The 25,609-nt window shown below is 36.0% G+C and overlaps 1 protein-coding gene across 3 annotated transcripts in view; it reads right to left on the bottom strand.

Annotated features, from left to right (window-relative positions):
• Window positions 1-8,123: 8,123 nt before the first annotated feature.
• Window positions 8,124-25,609, bottom strand: part of Faim (Fas apoptotic inhibitory molecule) — a 22,906-nt gene continuing 5,420 nt past the window's right edge. For 2 of the 3 annotated variants that reach the window (XM_010625583.3, XM_010625582.3), the window contains exons 2-5: window positions 21,538-21,670; window positions 20,970-21,198; window positions 12,051-12,100; window positions 8,125-8,431 (exon numbers count right to left, since the gene is read on the bottom strand). In XM_010625583.3, the coding sequence (XP_010623885.1) occupies window positions 8,282-8,431; window positions 12,051-12,100; window positions 20,970-21,198; window positions 21,538-21,648 (540 nt within the window). In that variant the 5' untranslated portion in view covers window positions 21,649-21,670 and the 3' untranslated portion in view covers window positions 8,125-8,281. Of the gene's footprint in view, window positions 8,432-12,050; window positions 12,101-20,969; window positions 21,199-21,537; window positions 21,671-23,110; window positions 23,170-25,609 lie in introns of those variants that run through there. The other variant, XM_010625580.3, reaches the window with a different exon arrangement.

Below are 25,609 nucleotides of genomic sequence, written 5' to 3'. Positions count from 1 at the left end.
ACAAGAGGATTAGATAAGTGAAAGAATTAGAGCAGGTTTGAAGTGAATCCAGAGGTTGTAGAATTACCTTACTATCTTTACAAAGCTATTAAGTTCAGGGGGGATAGAGAGAGTGCAGGAATAAGGACAGGAATATATCCCCTTAACAGTAACAGGCGCTTGCCTTCCCTTGAAGGTACAGAGCCATGAGTGAGGTAAAATGACTGGAGAAAAGAACATAAAGAGAAACCCGTCCTAAAAACAAAAAATAAAAAAAGAAGTCTGAGTTCTTCAGGAACTGGAATAAAAAGGGAGATGAGGGACACTATGGTGGAGCAAGAGACTGAGTTGGAGAGACAGGACAGAAAAAAGAAAGAAATTTTAGGGTGGAAAGAGGAAAAAAGAGACAAGAGAGAGGGAAAGAAAAAGAATTTGAAGGTCCTCTTTCAGGCTATCTCTGATCTCATATTATACCACATGCACAGTCATATGCGGAACCCAATCCCCTGGTTATAGCTAGCCAATGGCTGTTCCTCACGACTGAGACTGAACACAATCTACAAGGCCTAACTTTAGTTTCCTTACCCTCAGGGTTGAACTCCACTCAGTTCTATTACAGGTTTCCCCAGCCCTTTCTTTAAAGATGTTCAAAGTTGGGAGCTCAGAAAACTACCCTTCATGGGAACCTATGCCTCTGCAGAGTTGGTCTAAGGACTGGCCGGATCTGGAGTTTTGAGAAGGGTGGGGTGTCGTGTGGGTGTTTCAAGGGTGCCCACGCGGCTACCTTCCTTCCTGGGTCTGTTGTCGCGCAGGCCGGGAGCTCGCACGCACGCCGCCGGGTGATCACAGGCAGGCAGGCAGGCAGGCAGCTGAAGAAACCCCCTCTGGGGTCTTTGGGGCCTTCCTGGGTCTGTTCTCTCCTTAGATTATTTACAAGAGGCAATGATGAAACATACACCCTTGGCTCCTCATGGGGTGGGACAGATTATTCTTAAGGACAAATTTATTACCCAGTCGTCTTCAGATATTATGTAATCTTACTGGTTGATTATAGTTTCTTGTTTTTTTCTTAGTAGATGCATCCAACTGTGCCTAAGGGCCAGAGTGTGGTTTACCTGTGGCTTATATTTAACCCACCTCACCCCCCACCGCTGTACTGGGGATTGAACTCACGACCTTGAGCTTGCAAGGCAGGCAGCAGAACCACTGAGCTAAATTCCCAGCCTGATTAATTATAGTTTTGACACATGTTGTACCCACCTCATGATTTTCTATCCAGCTCATGATTCTGCTCTATAAACTTCTTTTGAGAATTTGATCCTTGGCAACCCATTTTTGGGTCCCCTCCTTTCTCTTAGGAGCTATTTCTCTCAATAAATTTTTCCTATTCTTAACCTTCATTGTTCCTTAGAATTCATTCTTTGATTTGGGGAAACACAAACTTGGTGTATATGACATCTAGCAGGTTGGGAGTTATAGTATTCCCCCATATCAGTAGGAGACAAAAATCAACTTTCAGCAAAGAAGCTTTGATAAATATTTTGAAACAACTAATTTAGAATAAACTCAGAAATTTCAATAAATCCACCAATATTACCCATGTATGTGCATGGCCACTGGATACAAAAGGCTCTTGCTGTACTTCTCACTGATCAAGAAAAGGGCAAGGAAAGCAGTGATGGATATTATCATGGCCAAAGGTATTCTGAAGAATCTTGTTACAGAAATTTTCATGAAATTAGAGTGCATTTTCAATACACTCATATACAGGCCATGTTGTTTCATAATAAAATCACCTTCTCCTGAGTCACAGGTAACTAAAACTTTTCTATGAAACTGTAAAGTAGCACAAGCACTTTTATTTCCAAGAAACTTATAATAGAGCTCCTCAAACACACATCAGTGTCTCTGTCCTCTTAAAATTTCTTTGTTTTGTTTTTTTGTTTGAGACAGAGCCTCATTATGTAGCCCAGCCTGGCCTGGAGTTTACCACAATCCTCCTGCCTCCCAAGTGCTGGGATTTACAGGCATGTACCACCACACCCATCTAAAATCACTTAAACTTTTTTTATCAACAAATGGTTCAAGAACCTTGACATCTATATTGGCTTGTGAAAGAAGGGTCAGAATGGCTTGAATCCCAAAATTGCTTACAAAATTCTACAACATACTGAAACCCTGTTTCTCATCCTAGTATAATGGTGCTTTTAAGAAGATAAAGATAAAAGAAACAAAAGCATATCAAAGCAAGCCAAAACAAATGAGTCCTCCAAACCAGCAAACCAAATACCTAGAATTTTTTTTCTACCTCTGAATCTCTTCTCACACCACTCCATGCCCCAAAATAACCTGCAGTAGTTTCAAAATGGCCCTAAAGGGTGAAAGTCCTCATCTCACCCAAATCACACTACCAAGCAACCTAAGAGAAAGTCCAAATGGTGGACACAGTAGATCTCTGGAGTTCACTTTCCAGGTCAACATTAAGCAGAGCCTGTCATCTCCCCAAACATTCTTTTTTCCTTTTGCCAACAAAAGCATTTACAGGCAGCTGATGCCATGAGCAGGAACAGGGGAGATTCCCAGGTGTAAAAGTATTCCCAGTGGCTGCTGAAATGCTCCTACAATCCTGACCATGGGCTCACAAGCAGTCACTTTTCTCAAGTGCCTGCCACTGTGCATTTATAGTTATATAACAAAATAAAAAATAAATCAGAAAATTATTACAGTAGATATCCCCTCAATAGTGATTTTACTCTTGGGGGAGAAAATTTAAAAGGGAAAGCAGGAAAAAATATAAGAAATAAAAGAAGAGAAAGAGATTAGAATCAAGGGTGAAAGATAAAGGAAAATTACCCAAGCTTTGGGAAATTGGTGAAAAGGACAAAAGGGAATAAAGGAAAAAAGAAAAAGAAGAACCAAAGAACAGAACAAGACAACTAAAAACTATATTCACACTTATGAAACAAATATAAACAAGGAAAAAAACCCCAAAAGCAAAGAATAAATATTTCTCTGTAATTTAAAGCCTGTGGTTATCTTTTGGGGTCTATAGTTTTGTAGTAGTGTCCAATTCAATCCATGTGTATGCCATCATGGTCAACAAAGGAGGCAGAGCCAAGATCTGTGCTGTATGTTCCCAGCAAGCCTGTAGTAGGATTGAGGAAGGATGCTGGATAATCTCAGCAAGTCTGCAATAGGATAAGGACAGTGCTGATTCTGGTGCTTTCAACTTGACAGAAATTCAGGTGACCTTGGCCTCTGGTTGTGAGGTTAGGGCCTGAGTTATTCAGCTGACCACACTCTGGGAGTCTTGCCCACCTAACCTCAACTCCGTGATCCTAGACATCTCCCACAGTTGTTCATCACCCCATCACTGGAAGCCCTGAGATAAAGCCAATATTTGGCTGCTTTGAGTCCCGAGTTCATTTGGCCCCTCCCTAAAATGGCATCTGACTAACCTCCCTCTCCAGGGCATTCAGAAGTCACTTGGACTGGAGTCACCAGCTGTTGTGGTTCATAAGCATTCCACTGGTGGGTTTCTCCCTGCAGGTTTCTGGAGTCACCAGCCCTCGCTGTGTCCCTGTAGATTTGACCCTCCTCCCTCATGCTTTGAGCCAGGAGCTGGGGAAAAGTGCAGTTTGCCACCTCCTTTTTCTGCATGGTGGTCAGTCTCTTCCCTTCTGTGTGAGCTCCAATTTTCCCTTCAGATCCTTCCTGGGTCCCTGGGATCCACCTCCCTCTTCTTCTCCAAATTGTTATTTTTCAGTGTCTGAATTCTGAATCTCAGGTTGATTTGTTGTTGTTTACTGCTCCACCATCTTCCACTGCACACAATTCTTAATACATGTACCAAAAATTGAAAAGCCATGTATTGTGTTTCTTTGTAAATATTCAACTGACTTTCCAGCTTCAAATTTGGAGGCAAAGTTTTCTTAAGAGAATATCTAGTACCAATATCGTTATCTTTTTAACTTTTATATTAGTACATTTGCAGTACATAATGATTACATTCCTCATAAGGAGTTAATATGTGCCCATAACATTTCAATTATTTTTTCAAGTACCAATATCTTGAAATGCTGATAAACTGTTAAGTCCCAGCAATTCACAATTTATTATGTATGTTCCATATTCAAATTTTTTATTTTTCACAGCATATTAATAAAATTATTAGGAAAACTGGGCTACACGGTCCAAAGATGAATTCTGTCAGAAAAATGATCAAGGAACCATTTTCTTTAGGAAACAGTTCTACTAAAAGCAATATGGTAACAGAAGTAATATAAAACATTCAAGACATTTAAATGCATGGCTGTGACTACACTGCCACTTAGTATGTTTTATATTATAGGACATAAGGTTAATCCCCCACCTATAGAATGTTAAGCTGACACCTAAGGTTATAGCTTCCCACAATTCAGTATCCCACTATTTTCTGGTTGTACCAAACAATAAACAACAAGTGAATGATTTCACTTCTCAAAAATCACCCACACTTTTTAAAAAAAGGGGATAAAGTAGAATTCCTTTCTTTTTAAAAATGTTTCTGTTCAGATGTTATGTGCATGTACCAACTTCCCACAATAAAAAATTCATTTATTATTTTTAAAAAGTTTCTAGAGCTACTAAAAATTACATTAATAAAATAGTTGATAAAAATATCCCTCTGGATTGTAAAGGAAGACGGGGACCACCGATAAGCCATGGTGTGTGATTAATCGGAATTGGCTTCTTTCTCTCCTGCTTCATCCGAGGCTAGAGTCCCCTAGTTTTTCGATTCTCTGTTTTCTGCAGGTAAGCCTAGCCACTTGGGTTTGTTTTCCTTCTGTGTGTCCCCCACCCCCACCCCACACTGGGGAGCCCAGGGCCCAGGGCCTTGGCATCGAGCTACACTCCCAGCCCTTTTTATTTTATTTTTAATCTTGAGACAGGGTCTCACTAAACTGCTCAGTTTCCCAGGCTAAACTTGAACTTGCAACCTTCCTGACTCAGCCACCCAGAGTGTTGGAACTACAAGTGTGTGTCTCCATGACTGACTACCCTTTCCCTTTTTTCTGCATTCTTTTCTCCCAAGATTTTTCCTCCTCCCTCCAGGTCCTCCCAAGATTTAATCCTTTCCAGCTGCTTTTTTGGATTGTCTAACCCATAGCCTTGCCATTGACTCACGAGCCTTGCTGACCTTCTTCCTGGGCTTCTGGTGCAAGGGGTTTGTACAAGTGCTGGACTCTTCAATTTGTTTTACTCTTTCTCTTCTATCCAATCTCTTATTTCTTTGCAAACATCCTTTAATTTTATAAAAGCACCATATGTAATAATAAATGCTTATTTTTTAAAAAGTTAAATCTTATTCTTTATTTGCTTTCTGCTCCCTACCAACCTAATGCTCATTCCTAGTAGGTAAGTCAACATTATATTTTAACTTCATTTCTCTCTATGCCTGTATAGCCATATACAGAGGTATACATAGATTATTTAGCATATTATCTTTTTAAGTAAAATTGGAATACGTTATATACACTCTTCTGCAACTTTCATTTCTTTCACTCAAAACTACATCATGGAAACCTTTCTGACTCATTCTTCTAGACGATACTGCATTATAATTCACAGTGTATATAACCTAATGCAATTACCCGTAAGCACTCACAACTGCTTATTTTTTTCTCCACAATGAACAATGCTGCAATACACATTCATATACATAGGTTGTGTTTTTTAAAACTTTTGAAAATGTTTTAAAATTTTTTGGCAGCAGGGAGTGGACCTAGCAATTGAACCTAAGACTTTATGCATGTTGGGCAAGAACTACTACTGAGTTGTATCTCCAGGCCCCATTTAAAAATCTTTACTGACTTTAATATTTGTACAAAACATAAAACACATTACAGAGGGATAAAACTCATATAGTTATACAGCTTAATTTTACAAAGTAGTTGTCTTGGCAACCAGCTCCCAGATCAAAAATAAAAAGTTACCATTATACCTGGTTCTTCTGTGCCGCCTTCTAGTAGGTCTCCCCTAATGTGGGCATTAAGTGGACTTCTAAGATTATAACTTATGTTAACTTTTACCTATTTTTGAACTTCATTTATATTGGAGTTTTTGTTTTTTAAAAACTTTTATTAGTACATGTTTATAGTACATTTACATTGTGGGGAGTTGGTACATGCACGTAACACATCAGTTCTTTTTTTCATCCCCTTTTCCTCCCTTGCCTCCTTTCCATCTCAGTTCCCTTCCCATTTGCAAAAGATCTATATCCCTACTTCTTCCTATTATCTTATTTTGTGTTTTGTTTACAATTGGAATTTTCATTTAATGAATGTTGTCATATTGCTTTCCTAAGAACTTGTAACACTTATTTTCACCATTTAAGTGTATGTGTAAGAGTATTTTCTGCAGCTCGGAGAGTAATATGTCAATGCTCTTTTTTTGTTCTTGTTGGTTTCCTTGTTAAAATATCTTATTAAATAAAACATCTAAACAAGTAATACTACAAATGTGTACAGTGAGCAAACTGAGACTCAAGAACTTAACCTACAACGAACTTTAGAGCAAGACAGTGTTCCAACATTCTCATGCTTTAAATTTAAAAAAACAACACAAGATTCACCAAGTTAAAGGCAAAATGATCTTCCCAGAGTTTTGTCTTGAAGAAGATTGCATTAAACTGTCCCCAAATGTTCATTTGCTTAGGTACATGTGACTGAGGAAAACAATAGGTTTTTGCCAAGAGTAACTATAGTTCAAAACAAAACGCCTTCATAACTTGCAGTATTTTAAGACATGACACAAAACATTTTTGTACCAGATAAATATGGCCTTTTAAAGAAGTTCTTTACTCAAGAAAAATGAAAACAAACCACAACACCAATACACTTGAAAGCAAACCCAAATGAGAATTTAATAGGTCTTTCTGTCACTTAGTTTATACCCTGGTTTTCTGGGGTAGTGAAACCAAGCAGGGGACAGGAGGTGAGGAAGAACAGTTTGGGGTTATTTTTGTAAACTTTTACTGAGCTGCCAGTTGTGAAGAAATCAAAACAAAAATATATTAGAGAAAGCAATCAGCACTCTTAATGTGCTCCTTTGGCCACCATGCGTGCTGCTTGCCTGGCTCAGGCTATCAAGCCTTTTAAGTCTTTTATTGTTCTCCTACCCTTAGTTCCTCTCCTCAAGTTAGAATCTGGTTCTGCCTCTGTTCTGACCCTATCTCTTGGATATATGTTAATGTGGAAAAGTAGTTTTAAAGGACACTGTTCTTAGTGCCAGAACAATCTTGGTTTAAATCCTGCCTAGTCTATTACTGAACGATTCACTCAATCTAAGGTAATGTGTACACCAGTGTTGTACTGCAGAACTTGGTGGGATGTTGGAAGTGGTCTATAGCTGCCCTGTCCAAGATTGCAGCCATATGTGACTGCTGAGCAGTTGATATGTGGCTAGTGTGACTGAGGAACAGAATTTTAAAGTGTAATTTCAATTAACCGATTAGCCATGTAATAATGATTACCATTTTGGATACAGCAAGTCTAGAAAATGGAGAATTCCCCTCATGGAGGTTAAGCATGTGATAATGGATATGAAACACCCAAACATTGTACAAGCCTCTCCTACTAAACCAATCCCATTCAGTCCTGAAAGACCTTAAGAGTATTAAAACCAACCTTGCTCAAGCCTTGATGTGCTGCTGGTGTTGGCGAGTGTTCAGAAGGAGGTCCGACACAGATTTTCAATCCCTCCCTGATGGTGCGCAGGTGCAATGTGGTGCAAACAAGTCTGCTTCTTTTCCTCATTTGGTCCTCACTGTGTTAGACAACTATATCTTCAGAAACCCACACTTTTAAGCTCTTATGTGACACTAAGGGGCTGGGGATATAGTTCATTCTGAAGGTCCTAGGTTCAATCTCCAATACCGAAAAAAATATATGTAATTATATATATATATATACATACACATACTCAAAGACATCCATTTGTAGAGAAAAATCAAGCATCACTGATTCAATTATATTTTGTAGTGTTTATTACAGTAAAGGTTACTATTGTAAAACAGTAAATTTGGTCCATATTTTATTTTCCACTTTGCTTTTAAACATTTTACATTATTTAATAAATTATAACTTTTATGTTGCACATAGTTTTTTTTCCTAACCCTTGGAATATTATAGTTTCAAGTAGCTAAAAAATAAAACATTGAAGACTAAGTGTACTGATAAGTACATGCTGAAACATTTAATTACCACAGTAATTAAAAAGTTCTGGTCTTTATTTCTTAAGATGAAAATTCATTAACAAGAAGTCATTTAAGAATCTCTGGGATTTCTCTGTTATCCACAATGAGAGTATGAATAATCCCTTCTTTCCGCTTTCCGCTACTGACAGCCTTTATATAACAGTCATGGTTCCCAACACTGAAGTGTGTTTCAGTCCCATCATCTACAAACTCACCCTAAGACAATAGAAGAAGAAAGGATTAGTATTCCAGAAATATTCCTCTTTGCCTATAGCATTAACACCATCCAAAAGTAGGGCTAGGGATGTATCTCAATGGCACAGCATTTGCTTAACACAGGCAAGGTCCTAGTTCAATCCCTAGTACTGTATGAAAAAAGAAAAAGTACTGGTGGTATAATATATTAAGTGAAACATAAAGTTTGAAAAATTAAAGACTAAAGCTTTTGTTTAGGTGCTTTTACATTTCTGTTATGAATTCAAAGTTTCTTTTTATGGTCCCTACAATCCTAAAGATCTTAAGGGGATTTTTTGGTGGGGAGGTGGGCAAGAGGGTACACGTGACTGTATGTCTATAACATAACTTGTGTTTTCAAAAGTAAAAGTGAACATGATAATAAACATTTCTCAGTTACTTCTACCAAGAACAGTGTACATGCATAGTTTCACTGCATCTTTATATTAACTGCTAGAAATACTGTACTATTACTACCCCAATTTATAGATATGGAAATTGAGGAACAGGGTGGTTATTAAGTAATTTGCTGAAGGCCCCAGTCAGTAGGGGATGGAGTGTCCTTACCAATATGAAAATTTGATTCCTTGAAGTATAAGGTGGTTTATAATGAAATATACACATAACATAAAACAAGACCACTAAATCCGTTGAGAACTTCAAATGTGACTAGTCTGAAATGAAATATGCTGTTAAAGATATATGCTGCATTTAAAGACAGTATGAAAAAGTAATTAAAATAACCTATTGATTATATATTAAATGATATTTATATTGATTTAAATCAAGTATATTATTTAAATTAATTCACCTTACATTTTTTTACCATGTCTAATGGGAAAAAATTACCCATGAGGCTCATATCTAAGGGTCCTGTTATATTTCTATTGAAAAGCACCAGTCTAGAGTAAAGAAGGTGGGAGCAAAGAAACAAAATGAAAACAAGGAGAAGATGAGAGGATAATAATCAATTATGATGGAGAAGATGAGAGGATAATAATCAATTATGACAGAAAGCAAACACCTCAACCAGACTTAAAACATGACTGTGAACATTATGATGTGCAAAGCAGACAGAGCAAGGACCCTTTATTAACATTATCTAGGTGATTAAAGTACAGGAAGTACCAGAGAAGCTTTTTGCTAGCTCCAAGAAGTACCAGCCCATGGCCTTCCAGCATGGTGTATCAGCACACACATGTTCTTGAGTGCAGCGTGCTTCCCCCTATTTACACTGAGCTTTGGGAAAAAGGCTTTGGAGGGCAGGGGAGGGTGGAGAAATATAATCTCTATAGGTCACTTCTTCGCATTTTGGCAAACTCGTGATTTTGGTCCTAATGTATTGAGATGGAAAGAAAAAGGGCAAAATAAGCTGTAACTCATAGGCAGCAGGAGCAGTGTGGTACACGTGTACAGACTGGGGAAGGAAAGCTGGCTGCATATACAGAGCTGCCCATTCTGCTCTGCAACTAGACTGTAGTTATAGTGAGGGGGCAGTTGAATCACAAAGAGCTATTTTCCAAGTGCCATATTGAGATGGAAAGAAAAAGGGCAAAATAAGCTGTAACTCATAGGCAGCAGGAGCAGTGTGGTACACGTGTACAGACTGGGGAAGGAAAGCTGGCTGCATACAGAGCTGCCCATTCTGCTCTGCAACTAGACTGTAGTTATAGTGAGGGGGCAGCTGAATCACAAAGAGCTATTTTCCAAGTGCCGAGGTTTCCTGTTAGTGACTGAGGGACACAGATACTGTGGATCATCATTAATTTATTATTTATTTTTGGTACCAGAAATCAACTCAAGATCTGGTGCTTGCAAGGCAGGCGCGGCACAGATGGTCATTATTTTTACCTTCATTCTTTATTTCTAAATCACATTCTTTATTTCTTTTCCCCCCAGTGCTAAAGATTGAACCCAGAGCCTTGTGCATGCTAGGCTACATCCCAGCTGTAGAACTAAATTCTTCACACCATAAAACAACATTATTTTTACATTTATACTGGAAAATTCCTTCTAAGTGGGAGAAAATGTGATTCAAAAGTCCCAGTTCTCCATCCAGAGAATTCCAGGGTAGGAGTGAAGAGGAAGGACCACTAGGTGCGGTACTAGGCACACAGCTGGAACCAGACTGTGTTCATGGTGACTGCAATTGTTCCAAAGGGGCCACAATAAGGCTTATCTTCTGGGGTTTATAACAGTGCCCTTTCCTGTCTACCTTTCATAATATCTGATATTGTATGCATAAAAACCTCACTTTTAGAAAAGTTTATCTGTTTTTGGGAATGTGCTGCAGGCCTTCCTACTCTATGTACAATTTGTGGGCCAACTATTGGTAGCTGTGAAGTAAATGCTATAATTTACATTTTAACAAGATCCCAGGTGATGTCTATGCATGCAAATTTGAGAAGTAGAATAAAGAATTACTTCATATGTTCATATGAATAAACACAAACAGCTTTTCAGGAAGGGACTGTTTTTTGGTACTGGGGAACGAACTTGGGTCCTTGTGCTTGTGAAGCAGGCAGTGGAACCACTGAGCTAAATCTCCAGCCCTAGGAAGGGAGTTTTTTTTTTTTTTTTTGAAGATAAACATTTTAAAATTTATTTTTATTTTATTTTTGGGGGGGGGCCCTGAGCTCACTATGTAGTCTAGGATGGCCTCGAACTCATGGAGATCCTCTGCCTCGATTACAGGCATGTGCCACCACGCCTGGCTCTACATTTATTTTTAAACTTTATTTTTTTATTGGTACATACTTGTCATACCTATTGATCGCATTCATCATAGGGAATTTGTACTCATATATAATATCCTAATTCTTTTTTCCCATTCCCTTCTTCTCTTTCCAATCCTTCTTCCCCTCCCTATTCTCCAAAGCTTTGTTTCCATTTTTCCTTTCCCATTTACAAACACTTTATTTCCATTTTTTCAGTTTCTCATATTTTTTTCTTCTCCCTTATTACCTTTCCCCCACCCTTCCCACTTTCCTTACACCTTTAGCCCTTTACTTCCTATTTCACATTATTAATTGTCTCATTAGGATCCTGTGTACTATTATAGTTTTTCACACCAAAGAAACTACTCAGTATTTCAGCTAAAGAAATCTCTGTATGAACATTAAAAATAGGGAATCCTAAAATAAAACTAGGAAAGTAAAGGAGAAAAGGCAATGATGTAACATCAAAATAATACTTAATTCTGGAGATGAAAATGGTCCCTGAACATATTTAAATTGCCTCTCGCTCTTATAGTCTTATCTTATTCTTTTTTTCATTATTTAGAGAATACTTTATTAGTTTCTGTAATCAAACCCACGTAGATATGACCTTACATATTTAGTATGTGAGGACTCTAGGAGAAGAGCTTGGGCCAGGAAAGGGAAGGAAAAGGCTAAAGCCAGATCAGAACACAGGTGGTCTCCAAACTGTCACTGGCCCAGGAACTGTCTGGGCAAGGTTTTCAGAATTTGGAATCAGGAATACTTAAATTTCTTTTTTGTTTCTACCTAGAGGACTTTGGTTAATTATAAAAGCTTTAGAATTAACATTTCAGTGGTAACTTACACATATGGCACTAAGAATAACCAAAAGGTCAACATACCGCTGTCTCCATCTTTTTACCATTGCACCATACATCCATAGTGTCTTTTTCTGTAAAAGTAACATAAATTTTATGTTATAATTTTACAATTTAAAGATAAATTTTCATATTTATTATTTTTTAAAAGTTTTATAAACTGGATCACTAAAATTCCATTAATATTTTAAAACTCAATATACGGCTTTTAAACTATTAAAATTTGAAGTTGCTCATTTTTAATTCAAAGAGGAAAACAAAAATGAAATAAAATAATCTTTTTTTTTTTCAAAATAATCTTTTAAGAGAAAATCAGCCAGGAATGTAGCTCAGTGGCACAGCAGTTGCCTGGTAAGCACAAGGCAGTGAATTCAATTCCTAGTACCAAGAAAAAAAAGAGAGAGAGAGAGAAAGAGAAAATCAAGGCCCCAATACAAATTGATGAAGTCTTGTTAAACAAAATAAATATGGAAGGACCATCTTTAAAAGAGAATGCATACAAATGAATGTGAAGAACTTTTCTACATAGAATGTTCTTTAGTATCAGTGAGTAACTCCCACTGGTTCCTACACTGACTCAACTAGACAATGGAAAAAAGATCATCAAAATGAGCTGTCCAAGGCTCATATAGGATAGACAGTGTGTCAGCTTTAGAGAAACTGAGTCTTCAGTGTCTTATTGGGTAACACAATTGTCTATATTCATTTTTATAATGGCTTTACTTTGTTAAAATTATTAAAAAATAAAGGAATTTATTACTGGTGGACTAGACTATACAAATGTAGAACAAGATGCTTCCAGAGCACATTTTTATATCAGTTAACTTCCCATAGCTTACTGCAGGCTATAGCAGTGATGGCAAACTTTTTAGAGCTTTCAATGATAACAAACATCTGGCTGTGGCACATGTGCCATAGGTTTGCCGACAGTGGGCTATAAGAACTCCCAGAGCCCTTTGCAAGTATAGTCTTGGGAAGTGGCAAGAGAGAAGACTGTACTTATCAAGTAGCCAAAAGAGGAAAAAAAGAGAGCATGTGTATTTGTGACATGTACACAAGGAGTCTAGGGGCAAAAAGCTGACTTGATGTCAAGTCTGAATCTGTAGTGAAGGGTTTGACTCTGGCAGGCCACTTGCTCCAGCAGCATGGTCTAAAGCAGCTTTTCTGCCCATACCTTCAGATGGGTGCCTCAATTACAGTGGAAAAAGGTTTTGAGATGGCTAAATGAAACAAGAGAAAAAGGAAGACAGGAGATACAGGCAAGAGTTACCCTAAACACAGTGGGAAGCGTCCATGGTCACAGCTGTCGGGGAAGCTCATCTTGTCCCAGCACAGGTCAGAGCACATACTAGTACAGTGGCTATGAAAGCTGGCATTTTATTTATTGTACCTACTGAACATATGCACATACTCAGATTTCTGTAATAGCTTACTGACATGCCTCTGAGGAACACTGTTAGTCTAGAAGCCAAAAAAGAAAAAAGTTTGACTACATAAAAGTAAAACAATCCACATGATTGAAAATATGCACATATGTCAACAAAGACAAACAATAAATAATGTACTGGAGAAAAAGTATCTGAATCAGGACAGTTTTGCTAAAATAAAGACTCCCAGAAAGGAGAAAAAAACCAACAACACAAAGAAAATGTGAGCAAAGGACACAAAAAGAAATATGAAAAAGTAACTTACCCTATGAAAAAATGCTTCACTCAATTTTGAACAAGGCAAATAAAAACAACGCTGAAATACCATTTTTTTACCTAACAATATGTCCAAAAAAATCCAAGTGTAGCAACACGCTCCATTGGAGAATTTAAGGGGAAATAACTACCACAAGGCAACAAGGCAAAAAGCACACTAATATGACAAAGGCTATTCTTTGATCCCCGAATAACACTTCCTATCCCCGAATAACACTTCCCACTTCTAGGAATTTGTACTGAAACAAGAAGTGCACTACATTCTTAGACGTATATGAATAAAGCTATTTAGCTCTGCTATTAATAGCAATAGATTAGAAACATCCCAAATGTTCATTATTGAGTTAAATATACTGTTTACTATTGAAATTTACTATGCTAGGCTACTAAAAAAGAATGAAAAAGTTATTCATGTACTAATGTAAAAAGATCTTCGGAATACACTAAGTGAATAAAGTGAGATGTGCTTATGTAATGAGGTAGTAATAAAATATCTGTATTTGCTTGAATCTGAATAAAGAATGCTAGAAGGACATGGTTCTCTTCAGGAGGCCAAGGTAGGCGTATCATTTAAGCCTAGGAGTTTGAGGCCAACCTGGGTAACACAGAGGAAACCTCTGGTTTTTTTTAAAGGCTGTTGTTATGGAGGTGGAGGAAACAGGGATGAAGACAGGGATGGAAGCAAGATTTCTCAACGTACCTTTATACCACTGTGATTTCTGAATCACATGAACATACCACCTATTGAAAATGATAAATAAAAGAGCTCATGTATCTGACAAAATATTAACTCCCTTACAGCTTAGAAGTACACTGGACAGATGATGGGAGGTCCTGCAGTGTGTTCATGTGGAAGCCTCTCCACTGGCATGCACATTCCCTTTCCTCCAAGACTCACAGCCAGGGATTCCACAGGTGAAGAGCAGGGATGTTCTATAAATGTTTCCAGAGGAGTGAAAGTTTTCAGAACAAAAAGAGAATTTCTTCCTAATGACATTTTTTTCATATATTACTGTCCCCTCACTGTCTTATTTTCCTCCCAAAGTGTTCACCATGTATCTACTACCAGACCTACAGATTCTAGCCAGTGCTATCTTCAGTCCTCTTAGATGCCTTACACTTTGGGAATGCTAAAAAGGAATGTACATCATTTTGGGGTCAGATTACAGTTTTATTATTTACCAACACTATCACTTTGGCCTCAATTTCTTCATAGGTAAATGAAAATATTTTTCTTATTGGCTGGGAATAATAATGGTCAAGACTAATTTATATAAAGTGTTTAGAATAGTAGTTGGCACAAAATATGACCTCAGTAGTTTATGATGTTGTTATAAAAAGCTTTTTGTGTTCTTTGTGTGTGTGTGTGTGTGTGTGTGTGTGTGTTTTACCATAATATTTTAGGGAAGCCCATCCTTTGTCCATGAATAATATAAATAGCTACAAAAACTATTTTTAAAGAATTCACTATATGAAATCCACTGCTAAGTATTTATACACACTAACTCAATTCAACCTTATACACACGACTTATTTTATAGAAAGGGAAACCAAGGCTCAGAGCTTAAGTAATTTGCTCACCATACGGCTCTGACTCTGGCGCCTGCATCCTTCATCACTAATCTGTCAAATGTCAGCCTTGGAACACTGTAGTTTGTGGATCTGTGAAACTTACAACTAGAAGCCCAGACAACATGAATATCCCAGACAGTTTTGCCTTAACCTCAGTAAACAACTCTGTCTTGTCTTCTTATCAGGTCCCTTCCAGCCAGGGTGCAAAAGGGAAAAGTTTGGTCTGAACTCTGTCTCCCTCTCAGGCACATCATGAGGAAAAGAGGAGTAAAGGCAGATAAGGAATGGAAAGAGAAAAAAAAAAACACATTTTAAAAGCCCGAATGGAACAGGCCCATGAAAATATTAAAAAGAACTAAATATAATCTAGGCCTACCTTAAGTAGTCTCCTCCATTTCCCCTAGGAAAAGTTAGTACCAATTGTTTCACAATGTAGCAAAATAGTTGGTTAAGTTAGTTGATTAGTGCCTAAAATTATTGTAGACTTTTCATAAAACAAAAAAAACCCCCATATGTTCAAATGTGTTGACACTAATTCTAACCCTTTCAAAATTAAAGTTTCCATTAGTAAGTAATGAAATACAATGGTTTTAAACTTTACTGTAGAATGAGTCACCACACTCTTAACCACATCAGTGTGACATTTTGGAAGATAATGGGAAAGATGAACTCCTAAAATCTCCAGAAAGAAAACTAAATAATGAGATTCAGATGGGCATAAAACATCATGTAAACCAATGAAGAAGGGAAGATACTGGAATAAAGCTTTCATAAAATCTCAAAGAAAATGATTTTGAAGTTAAATTCTGTGCTCAGCACAAATACCTATTTAACCTGAGCATCAAGTAATGTTTATCTCCCAAAGAGCAGGAGAAATTATTTAAGGATAAATTCCAGTAAACAAAGATGAAACTGGGAGCTGCAAGGTTCAATAAGAGGAAAAACTAAAGGGTTCACGAAAGACATTGACTTTGAACTCAACATAACTTCTTATGAGTGGCACAGAAGGTTCAATTGTAAAACAGGAAGAGTGTAATCACAATTAACTATGTAAAAATAATTACATAATTGGGCTGGGGATTTAGCTCAGTGGTTCGGTGGCCTGCCTCTCAAGCACAAGGACCTGAGTTCGATCCCTGGTACCACCAAAAAAAAAAAAAAAATTACATAATCATAATTGTAAACCTAGAAAAATACAAGACTTAATAATGGCTTCAGAATAAAATACAAATATTAACTAGGACAAGGTAGAGGAGACAGAGATTGAAAGAGAAAAGAGAAGTAATAGGAAGTTGGCGTAATTATAGTCAAACCTTATGCAATGGTAATGAAGTAAATTTATAAATTGATGAGAAAGATAGTGGTAGTAGTAGCAGCAGCATTTTTCAGTTTTTCCAAGTTCCTCCCATTAAAACAAAGCAACAAAACAAAACTAATAACCCATGGACAGTCTCTCCTTTGAGTACATGAGGCTTTTGGGGGACATCCAGATATAAACCATTATAATATTATTATATTAATATTATTATCCTCCACCTAGATCCCCTCAACCATGAAGCTGACCCTAAAAGGACTGAAACTTTTAAGAGAGGAGCTAAGATAAACCTATCCTTTAAATTGTAGGTGTCAGGTATTTTGTCCCAGCAACAAGAAAAGTGACTAAGACAATCATTATTGGAATTAGCTGGCAAAGACTTTAAACCTGCTGTTATAAAAATGACTGAACAACTGCAAACACGCCAACAAATGTTAAGCTGAAAGTATCAGCAAAGTAATAAAGATAAAGAGGAAACAAAATTTTAGAATTGAAAAGTACAATAGATCTAGTAAACTCACTGGAGGGACTCAGTAAGAGAATAAAGATGAAAGAGGAAATCAGTGAACCTGAAGATAGGTCAGTGGAACTTTTCTAATCTGGACAATAAAATGGGGAAGGGGAGGTACGCATGCAGGTGAGTGAGCCTGTGCTTTAAAGAATGAGGGCTAACAAGGTCTAACTTTGGTAACGTGATTTCTAGGTGGTCAGGAGAAATAATATGATATAGGAAAAAATACTTGAAGAAAGAATAGATGAAAATTGTGATTGTGCTAAAATTCACAAGACTACTAAAACTGAAAAAAGTTTTATTGTATGTAATTTTTAAAATATTTAATAGGTACTGTGAGGTGGAAATTTTATTTTATAATAGTAAGTCCTAGCTTCTTTAATCTTGGGAATTATTGCTTTCACAATATATAATGTTTTAGTCTTTTCCCACATTATTACCTGTACTAAATGATTAATTCAATATGAATAATGGTGGGAAGATGTGCTTTTTTTCTTTGAATAAATTCTTGGTATGAACAACATGAAATATAGGTTTTGGTTTTTGTTTTCATGTTTTTGAGACAGGGTCTCACTATGTAGTTCAGACTGGCCTTGAACTTGTGATACTCCTGCCTCAGCCTCTCAAGTTCTGGTATTACAGGCTGTGTAATACCACACCTGACAAAACTACAGTTTAAAAGAAAGCTTTCCAAAAAATTGGCAATATATATTGGAAAGATTATGCATTTATCTAAGAAAATTAACTGAAAATTACCATTACTAAAACATGGGATTTTACTAGTTGTACTAAAACTCCTAGGCTTCAAGGAAAAAACAAAATGTTTTTTGAGTATCTGGGAAGAATACATATTTTTAAGGGAAAGAAAATCAAACCGCTATCAGACTTTTTGAGAGCAACACTTTATACCAGGTGAAAGTAGAGTAACATATTAACACTGCAAAAGGGAAAAAAATGTGAGCCAAAAACATTTTATCTAGTTAACCTGACTTTCAAATATAAGACATAAAAGTCATCAATATGCAAGACCTCAGTATCATTCCCATGAGCTCCTTCCTAAGGAATGTTAATGGAGAGCAACTTTCAGTCAACCAAAGTGATCAGAAAGAAGCAGAAATATAAGAACTTGAAAGCAATAAATAAATATTTACTTAGAGAATTTAAATGTAGACTAGAGAGAGCTCAGCATATAACACCTATAAATGACAGTGTAAATGCAGTATTTACATTATAAATACAGTAAGTGGAAAATGTTATGCAAAAATAATTTTAAAATAGTTTTGGTAATCATATTAATGGTGGTAGGGGCTGGGGATTTAGCTCAGTGGCACTGCACTTGCCTTGCAAGTGCAAGGTCCTGAGTTTGATCCCTGGTACAAAAAAAAAAAAAAAAAAAAAAACACCCAAAAATATTAATGGTACTAGTAGTGTTACCTGAGGTTATTATGTACACAATGTGGTATGAAGCAAATGAGTAATTATGTGACATTCTAATCCCATTATCCTCTGTGTTCTCGAGACATGCCTTCTCAGTGTGGAAAAAAGGAGTTACAGATGTTAGATAAGGCTTAGTAAAATCCTCACACTCCTGAACTTGAATTACAAGTATCAGCATACACCTGTAAGATACTTTATCTAAAAATAAATTAAAAAGTCTCTCCCTCATCCCTCTCTTCCTTTACCCATTCAGTCAGCATACCTATCTACCTATTTATATATGTATTCAATTCTATTGCTGTGTCCACTAAAAACTTAGAAATAATGAATGACCATTTTTAGCACATGATCAGATTATGCTCTTGAAATAACATTTTCCTCTAATAGGAACCAGGGCTTCTTGGAGAAATGGTTATTCCAGGTCTGGGCAGAAAATGTTCAAAATGAACCTGGACCATAATGTCACACTAAACAGGAAGGAAGCCCTCTAAATTTACTGAGGAGATGTCCAAAGGATTCAGGAGCCAACTAAAGCTCTCACCTTAGTAAAAAATGACAACTTGAGCATCAGTAAGAATAATAACTGCAAGCCAGGTAGGGTGGCACACATTTGTAATCCCAGCACTCAGGAGGCTGAGGCAGGAGGATTGCAGTGATTTTGAAACCAGCCTGGGCTACATAATGAGTTCCAGGTCAGTCTCAACTACATAGTGAGACCCTGACTCAAAAAAACCCAATAATAACTGCAATGTACTAAAACTCATAAAATTATTTAAAACCATAAATTAATAATGATTTTAAAAAGAACAGCGAGCATGGTGATCCGTAGAGGATATGGAGATAATTCAGTATTTTGAAAGCTGGAGATTAAAGGCTAAAATAAGCAGATATTTTGGATTTCATATATAGAAGTGCCACTTTGTAACATAGTATATGAGGGGAAATTTCTAACTATAGAAATATTCCAGCTAAGAAAAAGGGAATGAGAAAACCAGATCATGATTTAGCAACCACTAATGTGCTATTGGATCCTGGTACTAGATATTAATTAATGGTATCAAAGAAAAAAAGAGTCACGTATAATACCATGTGCTTCATGATGTAGCAGTTATAAGGTGGTCTTTCAGTTATAAGGTGCCTGAAAAAAAAAATCAAACCTAAATTTGACCAATTCTTCAGTGAACTACCAGGTCAGGAAATACAGCAAAGTGGAATACCACATGTGTGTAATGAGCAAAATCTAGATAGTAGGAAACTCCAGACAATACAATTTTTTTGAAAACAGTATTGATCTAGTTTCTTCAATAAATAAGCTATGCAGGCAGGAGTTTTTAGTTTCTTTGGTTTTTCTTCAGCTATGTGTATTTATTACTTGATAAATATTTGCCATTTTAAAGAGTATTTGCTAGCATCTGACGAAACTATGGAATCTCTGAAGGTAAGGAGAAGGTTTTCATCTACAGATCCTCACTCAGTGCCTGATCTACTAATGGGAATTTTATAAGTGTTTAATATATATTATCTAAATAAATAAGTGAATTTATAAGATGATCAAACAGTCCTTAGTGATATGAGAAGGAAAAATAATAGAAGTTAGCAAAAGAGAGAAAAAGTAACTTGTTTACGTATCTACTTTATCTGGTTTTTGACAATATTAGGCTGATGCAGTCCTACTCCTATTGTGATATACAGAAAATTCTTGTTTTACTGATTAATCTTAATTTTCTAACTTCTTCTAAGATGTATTTATAAAGAGAAATACCAAATAATTATGTGTCTATATCAATATTACTTTTTTAAACCCAAGTTTATAATCTGCAAATCCATCTGTATCAAACCTAGTTTCAAGATACACATTATATGAGATAATGAAAAGATGGAAATAAAGTGTTTGTAGATGGGGAGGGGAGGAGGGGGTGAAGGGAGGGCAGGGACAAGGGGAAAAAATGAAAGCCAAGACTTGTCATGTAGAGGTACAAGATCCCAACAATGAATGTAACTGTACTGTATCCCTAAAATGTAGCAATAAACTCAATTAAAGCTTGAAAAAAAAGATACACATTATGTACAGAACAGTAGATCAAATGAATATTTGTTCACAAAGGACAAATAAGAAATACAGCTGAGCTGGGTGTGGTGGCACACGCCTGTAATCCCAGCACGCAGGAGGCTGAGGCAAGAGGATCACTTTGAGTTCGAGACCAGCCTGGTCTACCTACATAGTGAGTTCCAGGTCAGTCTCAACTACATAGTGAGACCCTGTCTCAAAAAACAAAAAAGAAAAGAAATACAGCTGAGCTTACATTCCCTCTCCTTAAAGCTTCCAGAAAAGTCTGGAGAGTACATGGAACAAATTAAACCATCACAACAAGCCAATAAATTCTACAGAAATAGCACTAACTTACCCAAAACAACTCTAAAGTCCTCACCATCCAAGTTCATTACCCAGGTATTGGTAGTTTTTGATCTATTCTCCATGTACTTCTTGAGGCTTTTCCCATTAATTTCCAGAGTATATTCATAAGCAAAACCACTAACAGCATCTATATTTATAGTTGCTTTTGTCTTTGCTGCTCCAACACAGAAGGTTTCTTTGCCCACTAATTTGAACATCCATTCTTTTCTTATCTCTTCCTAGGTAGTAAAAAACAAAAGTTTAAAACATGAAAATGGAAGAAATATTAATAGTTAACATTAGTAATGATATAAAATGTTCAAGTGACCAAGTGGCAAGTTTTTAAAATATACTTTTACTAATTCATAATGCCAAGGTTTTAGAAAATAAAGCCATCTAAAGTTTATATTTATGAATTCTATAACTATTTTTAGTTTGCATTCAACAAAGTAATACAAGTCAAAAACATAAAGATAACCAATGTTAGAAAAAAGCCCTGACTTTACATATGAAGAAACTACAGGAATAAAATGAAGCTTCTCTGTGACCATATTTTACAAAGTGACATGTTTTCTTACCTTTCCATCTATATATACTACTCGTTTGCCTGATGTGGTGCCATGTTCAAATTCAATCTTATGGACTCCATCACTCAAAGCAACATCCCATACAGCTACAAAATCTGTCATTTTTTCCAGGCTATAAGGAGGACTAAAGGAATTTTTAAAAAGCCATTAAAATGGACCCCAAACAATAATACAATAATTAATTAATCTTCCTAAGATGAAAATATCAGATTTTTAAAGGCTCTAAAATTACAAAGCATGAAGATGACATTTCCCAAGCAACCCTACTCACAGAACATAAATTATTTTGTCCCTCTTATTCACTCTTCCCTTAAGAGACAACTGCTATTCATAGGTATATAGTCTGATAATTCCAAACAAAGTCACCTTAATACTAATAAGATTAAGAATCTATCAGTTTATCCTGTGTAGTATTCTAGACTAGGATACAATTTCTTACATGAAATAGTAAAAGTTCTATCCCTTACCCAATCCACATTTTAAAAGCATAATATTCAATGTTTTTTTCTTTTCCAGATCTAATTACTCCGAAGCAGGAACTCTCCAAACTTTTCACCTAATGACTAGGGATCTGTTTTTAATGAAAAAGGGTCCTAATTTATTATAGTGAAATAGAAAAAATCAGCTATGCAAAAAATACCTTGTAATAAAGATTAAAATAATACAAAATATTTTAAAACAGTAATTCTTGAATTATTATGGGAAAGCAAATTAAAAAATAAAGGATTCTGGCTTTCAAAAATTTCTGGCATAATTTAAACATATTTTTATATTAATATTTAAATATAAAATACACAATGTGTCAATGTAAATGACATACTACATGCTATATAATTAGTATTTTGATATTGATATTATATAGATTATTATCGAGGGAAGTAAGCAGCAATAATGATGGTAGCTAACAACAGCTGTTAATATGTTTTCTGTGTGCCAGACCTAGTCTGAGCTTTATATGTATTAACTCATAGAAGCTGCCAGGTGCTATTAGTGTACTTACTTTACAGATAAGGTTCAGAGAGGCTAATAGTTTGTCTAAAGTCACAGTGACATTAAATGGCAGAGATAGGATTTAAATCTAGGACACTGGGTCCAGAGTCTGTTCTCTTGATATCTTCCTCTTTGTTCATTTTTTTCTTTGTTTTCTTTTTTTGAGATAGGATTGCACTATGTAGTTCAGGCTGGCCTTAAACTCACTATGTAGCTCAGGCTGGCCTGGAACTTGCAGCGATCTTTCTGCCTCTGCCTCTGGAGCACTGTGATTACAGGCAAGCACCATTGCCTTCTCCTTTGCATGCTTTGAATAGTGATTTCATTTTGAAGTGTTTGCCAACATTCTTTTATGCTGAGAACTTCGCATCCAGGATAGAAAGGATGGCATGGTCATGGTAACCATGTCCATGCAGGTATATGCTATTCTTGCTCTACATCATAAAACAGAACCATGCATTCTTCAGTGTTATAAATATTTCCTTAACAGAATAGCTTGGATAAATAACTTTCTGAATGATCATAAAAATCAACTGTTTCAAAGCCTAGTTTTATTGCAATGCAAGATATTTACCTTTCATCATCTTCAAAGATAGGACTGTCACCTCCAGATGCCATGGTTGGCAAAACAATCTTTAATCCAATTAGCAGCCAGGAAAGAAAAAGCAGAATTGCAGCAAAGGAAGATTGAGAGCAACAAAGATATCTACAAAGTGTTTTTCTAACTCTGCAATGCATTTTTTAAATTGCAAGCAGTTTCTGATGAAACATGTTTAATTTTCAGAGAAAGAAGATAAATCTTATTTTTCCTATTATGGATTTATAATTTCTTAAAAGTATGATTTTTTAAAAGTAGAGAATAAACTCTAGTTTATTTCAAGTATTAACAGCATATCAGAACTGCAAGAGCCCTGTAAGATCCTCTGGGTACCATTCTTCTTAAATGGAAGCTCTAGAGGACCCAAGGGTTTGAGGGAATAGATCAGAGAATACATAAAACTCTAAGATAAACATGATCCTTCTACTAGAAGTGGCAAGGTTACAGGGTAGTAACTAATTCATAATGCAATCTTCACAGTTCATTTTACACTTTAAAATTTTTCCTGAAACAAAGGGTGAACTTACAGGAAGTAGCCGTGGATACACTAATTCACTTTCTAAAAGCAATTTTCCCATTTACCTAAGCCCATTCAATTTACTAGTGCCAATAATATATCTACAAAAGTTATGGGACTCACCCGGTAACTAGCAGGGTCTAAGCTAGAACTAGAAGCCAGTACCGTGCAATGAAGTAAATAAGTAACTGGGTGGCAGCACTAATTTTTACTAAAATCTGATTCATATACTCACATAGATAGGAAACCCTCCACTTTAGATGATTTGGGGTTAAGAGACCCCTGCCAAACTATCATAAATTTAATTATTTTTATTCCCAAGATCTACTCTAGTTTCAGCCCTCTCAATAAATGTCTTTTCCCTATCAATGCTTTAAGTGCATTATCACCTTTCTAAAAATGAGAGATTGCCAAACTGCTCTGACTAGAAAAAGCCAAATTTCATAAATTTGTTAAAATAATGTTAAATTAGGCGATATTAGCACCCATAAAAACAATCTAGCAGGCAACAGGCAAAGAAACACTAAGAATTTTAGAACAAAATCTAGGTAAAGACCTTTTCCTAAAATAAATCCTTCTCAAAAAAAAAAATTAGCACCATACAAATTTGGAAAATTTTCTAGTCTTAAGAAGCCCTAGCATATTTCCTTCAACTGGAGGGTATCTTGTTACTATGAAAACAAACAAACAAACAAAGTATATATAGCAACAAAATACCCCCCCCAGTTTAAAACTTTGATAAGGCATCCTTTGTAATCTGAGAGGATTTAAGGATGTCAGATTTGTGCTCCACAATTTTTAGAGATTCTAGAAAGTTCAGTAATACAGTACTGAAAGCTGAATTGCCCTTTTTTATTATAAAGAATTTCATAACACTAAGATAAAGCACTGAACTTTCTTAATTATAATACCCTTTCCTAAAGAGTATAAAAGATAATATAAGGAGTTGTAAGGGAAGTTAGAAACCAGCTTTTTAAAAATTGAACTACAAACATTCACTCATGCATTCAACAATTATTCATGGGTACCTAAAATGAGCAATTTTTCATTCTTCAATAATTGATAGTAAACACTGTAGTGAGGAGATAATTACATACAATTTAGAATAAGCATCAAAGCAACTATCTGGCAATTTTGAAGTAATCTGATTCTACTTATAACTTTGTCAAAATTGATGTTTCTTAAGCACAAGTTCACAGATCAACATAAAATTGTTCCTTCACTGGTTTTCCTACAGACATGACTGAATAAGAAAAAGGCTTTAACACAAAGTAGTATTTCAATTTTTCTTGTCCATGTTATCCAGTAGTTTAAGCAAAAGACTTAAAAATAATTATAATTTTTTCTTTTGTGGTGCTGGGAAGTGAACTTAAAGCCTTGCACATGCTAGGCAAGTGCTCTACCACTGACATATACCTAACCTATAAAACTTTTTATGTGAACCTTAATAGCATAGTTGGCTTATAAAAGGCTACAATGCTTCAAATTTTGAACTATTCTCAAAGGCAGAGATTAACTGAAAAAAAGGTGCTTTCTCTGCAAGGATTAAAGTAAGCACTATCTGCTTATCAGCAATAACCAAAATATGAGCCATATAATTTTCATTGGAAAATGAACAATGAGATCAGGTCATACAACCTCCCTCTCATCATGGGGAAATTGAGGTTACAAGGCACCCCTGTACATGTCACCCAAACCACTGGAACATTTTTTTTAAGACAAGACCTTGCTATATAGTCCCGGCTGATCTTGAACTCCACACTATATAACCCTGGCTGCTTAAAACTCATAATGTTCCTGGTTTAGCCTCCTGAGTTTACAGGTGTGTACCACCATGCCTAACTCTGGGTTCTTATCTATCCAACTTTCTAAGAAAGGTGTGGAGGTCCCCAGTAAAACACCGTGAGTAAAGACAAATTTCCACAAGATACCATCTTTTTTTTTTTTTTTTTTTTTTT

This window comes from Fukomys damarensis, unplaced genomic scaffold (genome assembly GCF_012274545.1).
Source record: "Fukomys damarensis isolate Sample0158 unplaced genomic scaffold, DMR_v1.0_HiC HiC_scaffold_37, whole genome shotgun sequence".
Lineage (NCBI taxonomy): Eukaryota > Metazoa > Chordata > Mammalia > Rodentia > Bathyergidae > Fukomys > Fukomys damarensis.
This window is presented reverse-complemented; position numbering and strand designations above follow the sequence as displayed.